General features: G+C 36.7%; 1 protein-coding gene across 1 annotated transcript; it reads left to right on the top strand.

Annotated features, from left to right (window-relative positions):
- Positions 1-357: 357 nt before the first annotated feature.
- On the top strand, positions 358-1,226 carry LOC145076438 (uncharacterized). Its single transcript, XM_079022310.1, has 2 exons — positions 358-883; positions 977-1,226. Exons 1-2 carry the CDS (start codon positions 358-360, stop codon positions 1,093-1,095), a joined length of 645 nt encoding a protein of 214 aa, XP_078878436.1. The 3' UTR covers positions 1,096-1,226.
- The last annotated feature ends 5,335 nt before the right edge of the window (positions 1,227-6,561 follow it).

The following is a 6,561-nucleotide window of genomic DNA, read 5'->3' as shown; positions in this document are numbered from 1 at the left end:
TAAACGGAATAAATTCTAAATTGTAATAATATTTATATAGTTTAGATTTTTATGTTGTGATTCATTTATATAAAAAAATAAATAATAATAATAATAAATAATTCAATTGTTAAACCACAAAAGAAAAGTTATTTTCATAGTTACATTAGAAAAAATCAAAATAAAATGGTTTTTATGAAGTTTGACAATAAATAATCATCCAAATAAATAATATTAAACTGAATAAAAACTTAAATATAAAAATAAATATGAGAACGTTCCAAATGTTATAAAATATAAATGGTATTAGCTAGGAAGCCCAAAACAAAAGGTGGGCCCACATTGTAACTAAGATTTTGACCCCACCGGACCGAATCTATGTTCGTCAGTATCGTATCAGGACTCGAACCCTTCAATGGACCCCACATAACCTTCTTTATATACCCTTGCTTCTGTCCTCCTCTCCTTCAGTCCCCACCCGATATTCCTCCGCCGCCGCAGACGGTGTTGCTCATGGCTGACTCGAAGAAATACTGTCCGATTCTATACAAGAATCTCTCATGGTCACCCGAAATCCAACGCAGAACAGAATGGAAGAGGTTGAAGGCCCAACAGCGCCGCCGTTTCCGCCGCAGCAAGAGCCTTGATGCTTCTTCTGATAATTCTGACATTACTGACGATGATATCAAGGAGCTCACAGCTTGCTTCGAGTTGGGTTTTGGATTCGATACGTCTAACGACATGGATCCAAAACTAACACAAGCTTTTTCTGCACTTGAGTTGTACGCCGCCGTTAATCGGCAGTTTAACAACCGGAATCTGTCGAGAACTTCGTCTACTAACTCCGATTCTTCTTCTTCTTCTTCTAACTCCAATGTATCTTCAAGTCTCATTGTGGATCCAAGTAAGAAACTCTGAATTCCGATTAATTATATGTAAAATACTTCATCGGAATCTTGTTTTGAAAGTTTTTCTTTTAATCTGAATTATATTATAGGCGATGATCCGGAGAAGGTGAAGATGAGATTAAGGCGGTGGGCGCAAGTGGTTGCTTGCTCGATTCATCATGCTTCTAGACAACCTAAAACAGAAGTTGCAGAATATACATCAGAATAGTTACTTCAGTTGTATATGACTGTTTATGTTTAGTTGTTACAGTTTATGACTTCTTAATGAAAGTGAACAAAAACTTAGGGTTTAGCGGAAGAAAAGGAATCAACATCAAATTCTGTAAATCTTAATTTAAAGTAATTATCCCAAATCTTTCTGTTATAAATGCAGTTTTTCTTGTTAACCTTGTTTTCTTTTATTTTATTGTTGTTCTCTTTTGAATTTGTTTTTTGATCGAATATTTGAACATATATTAGCATGAAATATCCAAATCTAATCACACAAAGCGTTAATTTTTACTTGCACTTTTTCGCAATAGAAGGCGAAAATAAAGGATTTGTTAGATATTTTGGTTCATTGAAATGGTTAATTTAATATCAACTAAATCTTCTATAGTTTTAGCCAAAAGCCTTCAAATAAAGGTTATATTATACATACATCTATCTTGCAAAACTGACATAAACTTTTTTTTCGAATGATCTAATGAATCAAAGTACGTATACATGCTTACATAGTTGCATACATACATGAGCATTCATATATATATGAATTATATATGCTTTAGTCGTATTTCATTTGAAGATGAGCAAACCAAGGGATAACTTAATTCTTATGTTTGTAACAACTTTAGTTAACTCTTTACACACGAAAATGTCATGTATTTCTTCTAAAAGCGACGAAAACAATGAGGATTATTTACACCATTTGATTTAGAAAACTTCAAAAGTTTTTAATGTATAGCTCAAACATCATAAAGCTAAAATTTCGCTTTTTCTATAGCTCATGTTGATTAAGAGTTTGCTATTTCCCCATGTTTAGTTTTTCGTACACATTGGTATATGGTAGCATATCTTACCATACAATATTAATGAGCGTATATACACAACCAAATAAAATCTATGCATGCTTAAGTTTGAACTAATCTAGGGTTGCTTCTTCACGTGAGTATCGATATTAAGGTGACATAACGTAAAAACAATGTCATTAAATGCTTTGTATATTAGACACGTGACCCTTAGGGCATCCACAATCCATTGAACTCTATGAAGTTCAATAGATTGATACATCACTGTCACATCAACATTTTACTTTTTATTCAACTATACTTTATGACATCCACACTCCATTAAACTCTACAAAGTTTAATGGATTTCTATATTTGGGTTGATTTAATTGAAAAAAAAAATATTAAATCCACTGAACCATTCAATGATCATACAACTCTCTCATCCAACTCTTCTCTATGTCATCACTCACACACCATTAAACTTCTATTCAATCATAATCACCATCTATTCAACCCTTATTAAACCCCCATTTTGGACGCTCTTAGTTCTTCTAAGAGCGACAAACAAAATGCGCTTCATAAATATATTCTACTTACTGAAAGACGCCTAAATGGAGCCCTAGTTGGTGGTTTATGATCTCAAATCTTTGAATATACCTCCATGATGAGAGTTTATTGGTTGATACGTGAAATTCCATAAAAGATGTTAAATACTGAAACTAAACACACACACACACACACACACACACACACATATATATATATATATATATATATATATATATATATATATATATATATATATATATATATATTGATTTATGCATACATTGGGCCAGAGGGTTTAAATTATCCTTTTTTAAGTTTAAATACAGAGTTATAAAATAGCATATATGGCTGTATTGTTACATATGTATATTGTTACACCCTCGGCCGAGATGGCGGAACATGTGGGGTTGTGCGACTTAGTTCACAGATCTCATGCAATTTGGATATATAACATAAGTACAATGATAAACAAAACAACAATTGTATTCCATCTTGAAATTTGAATACAATGTTCTTATAGATAGTAATAATAGAGTATATGAATTGTCTTAAACATGTGGGTAGATATAACAAAAGCTAGAAAACTAGGTCTCCTGAAATCCATGACTATTCTGTCGTGTGAAATGTTTGTTTAGTGATCTCTTGAGAATACATGTAGTTTTGAGGGTCAACACAAGTTTGATGAGAGTTATAGGTTTTCTGATAATTTAGTAATGATACTTTTAAAATGTTCAAAAAGTATTTTCTATAAGTATGTAACATCCCAAAAATTCCAGCAATTTTAAACTTTTCAAAACGATTCTTTTATTACTAAAATGTTTACAAACATAGTGTTCTCAAAACATTATTTGTAAACCAGTGCCTCCCAAGATCAATGACGAAATCAGGATGTGTACGGTCATGCCTTCGTCTTGCTATGAATCTCTGAAACACCTGAAACCACAAACCAAAAACTGAAAGCACAAGCTTAGCGAGTTCCCGTAAAATACCAACACACAGACAGATAACATATACCAAAAAACAGTATGCATATAGGGCCTTCAACATGACTGTAAGGCCCCATCGACCTATAGTACATCTAGTACGCCCATAGAGCCATCAGTCTGACTGGAACTCCCCACCGGCCTACAGTGTATTTGGTACACTCACAGAAACATTCAGCATGACTGGTACGCCTCAATGGGCCTTCGACTTTTCTGGAACGTTCTCCGGGCCTTTGGCCTGATTGGTACGCCCTATTGGCCTCCAGTCTATCCGGGACGCCCTAGGTCTGTTGGCCTTCAGCACAAAGAAGGATTGCCTCAAACCAACCAGACACGACATGTCAACATATTCATACCCAAAACATATATAAGCCCAGTAAATCATAACAACATATCGATATAACATTTCCGGGTTTGTTGACTGATAGCACAATGCAGTGCAGTCTCAACCCACCCACACTACGACAACATATACACAATTGATCATATTGTTGGATTAGTGTCTAAGCTCGTAACCATATTTAGTAAGTACTTGACGCGGTTGTGCATGGTCCTTTTGGGTTGCCTTCACCAGAGCAACTTGACTGGAGAAATAATAGAGAAAGAGGTTATTGTGATTTATTACTATATTATAAGAATAATATATTAAAGGAGAAATCATATTTGTTTAATTAATATTGGTCAATAATTAATTAAGAATTAATTTTGTGATCAAATGTAATTAATTAAACTAGAGGGGTTGAATTGTAATTATGTGATAGTTGTAAATTAGGGCATTGGTTGCCTCAAGGATAGGTTGGACGAATTCAAGGTGATAAGGCCTTATAATTCGTCCATGATAAGGATTCAAGGCTTATCTTATGGGTTGCTTGGTGGGCAAGCAACCAGATGAGGATAAGGACCGAAACCCTAAGCTCTACCCTATATATAAGGACCCCTTAGGCCTTATAAAATCGGCCACTTGATCCCAAGAAGACCTAGAGCCGATTTTTGCCTCTCCCCTCTCTCTCTTGCGTCTCCAATTGCTTGTGGTGTTTGTGAGCCATTAGAGGTACTACACTTGTGGTACTTGCTTTCCAAGACAAGGAGATTGAAGATTTGTGTTGTTATTGAAATATAACAACAAAAGGTATGTAATCACTTCTACTATATAGATTTCGAAATACCTAGGTGTATGCTAGGGTTCTTCTTGTGTTCATAAAGTTGTGTATCTAATAGAGAAAACATAGATCCAAATCTAGGGTTGCATGCACACATAGGATTGTTTGTATCAAACCCATCACATATAACCAGTCAATAGACAATCAGGCAGATCTGTAGAGCACTAAGCATATAATCATCCTATCTACCAGGATACAGATCTAACAGATCACTACAGTACTTAATCAAACGATAACATGGATAACAATCCAAAGGGTCGGCCTTGGTGCCTTCGACCCATAAGTACAGCAAGGAAAACTCACCTCGCACTGCCGAATTACAGAGACGACCTTGGCTGCTGGCTGACAGATCCATAAACTGTCAATATCAAGACAACACCCCATCATCAACTGATCCCACGAATAATCTCTGACTGTAGATCCACTAAACTTTTCACGCTATCAAATACCATAAATGACAACCCATTAACATCTAGATATTGACTCATATTATGAGTCCAAATTAGGGTAAAAGACCATTTTACCCTTCCTCAAGCTTGGCCCAAAGCCAAGGCCCAAACTAGATGACCAAAGGCCAAAAAGATATCCCAAACCGAAATGACACCACAAGTCCCAACAAGGCCCAAATATCCAAATTGGGCCCAAAACCATCATGGACCTATCCCGAGAAGGCCTAGTATCCAAAATGCCCAAATATCCAGTGGTCAACCCTAGTCCACTTCTGGTCAACGGTCAAATGTCCAAAAAGTCAACCACTCAAAGAAATCCCACCTAACCAAGTACGTCCCGTGTACTCAGCTGGTACGCCCAACGTACACCCTCAGGGGCCAGTATGTACAACATACCAGATGGGTACGCCCAACGTACTCCTCTGATTCCCAACTTCACCAAAAAGCACCTAATCACTTAAGCCCTTGCTCCAAACTCTCATATCTGATTCCTATGGATAACTTATCACGTAATGTTGGCAACTTTACTTGCATGCATGGATTAATATGGTTCTAGAGCTTAAAAGAGCTTAATGAAAGGTCTTAACACATGCATGAGTCCAAATGAACCACAAAGATCACATTTGTATGCTTTGGGGACTTCTAAAACGTCCGGATCTACAAGATCAAGTCTCTGAAACAACCCAAGATCACAAGGACAAACCAAGAGGGACTAAAATAAACATAAACAACCCAAAAGAGGATCCAACCAAAGAGATGATAAGATCAAAGCTTTTTACCTTCATTAGATTTCAAAAGATGAGAAACTTTTGGATCTACAAGCTCTTCTCCAAGAAATGAATCTTCAACCTTTTTCTTCTCTTACACAAACCACCAAAACACTCTTCCAAGCTCCATAACTCATTCAAGACACTTTAGGGTTTCAATGTATACTAAAGGGGATGGAGGCTGACTTTAAAAGACCCAAAGGAAGGTCATAATGATGCTTATATAGGGCAAGAACCCCTAAATTAGGGTTTGGCTCTGAAGGGAGTACGCCCCGCGCTCCCCTTAGTTCGCCCGACGTACTCTAGGACCACCCACGATCACTCAACCCAGTACGCTCGCCGTACACATCTAGTACGCCCCACGTACTAGATGGCCCACCAAGACTTAAAACTTCACACGACCTTATCTCCTTCACGCTAAGTCCGTTTCCAACGAACTTTCTATTGACGGAAAGGTGAAGAGAAGCCCTACAATTCTAACAACTCACATTAGCCTTAAAACTCCTCGGTCAAAAATCCAAAATTCATAAAGGCCCGAACTACCAAATTACGATTATGCCATTGGGCTCCGAAATACCATCGAACACTTGGATCGCTTAAACTCTAACCCCCACATCTAAAAAGGGTCAAATACTTTCTTCCCCAAGGCCCTAAGCATTATGATAAATGATGATCGGGCCGTAGGCCCGAATAATGAAACCATTCGAAACCGGGTGTTACAAAGTAAATCCATACTTATAAAAGAGTTTCTAAAGAACTTTTTAGAGATACATTTAA

Source organism: Lactuca serriola, chromosome 9, assembly GCF_051521515.1.
Source record: "Lactuca serriola cultivar US96UC23 chromosome 9, Lser_US96UC23_V15, whole genome shotgun sequence".
Lineage (NCBI taxonomy): Eukaryota > Viridiplantae > Streptophyta > Magnoliopsida > Asterales > Asteraceae > Lactuca > Lactuca serriola.
This window is presented reverse-complemented; position numbering and strand designations above follow the sequence as displayed.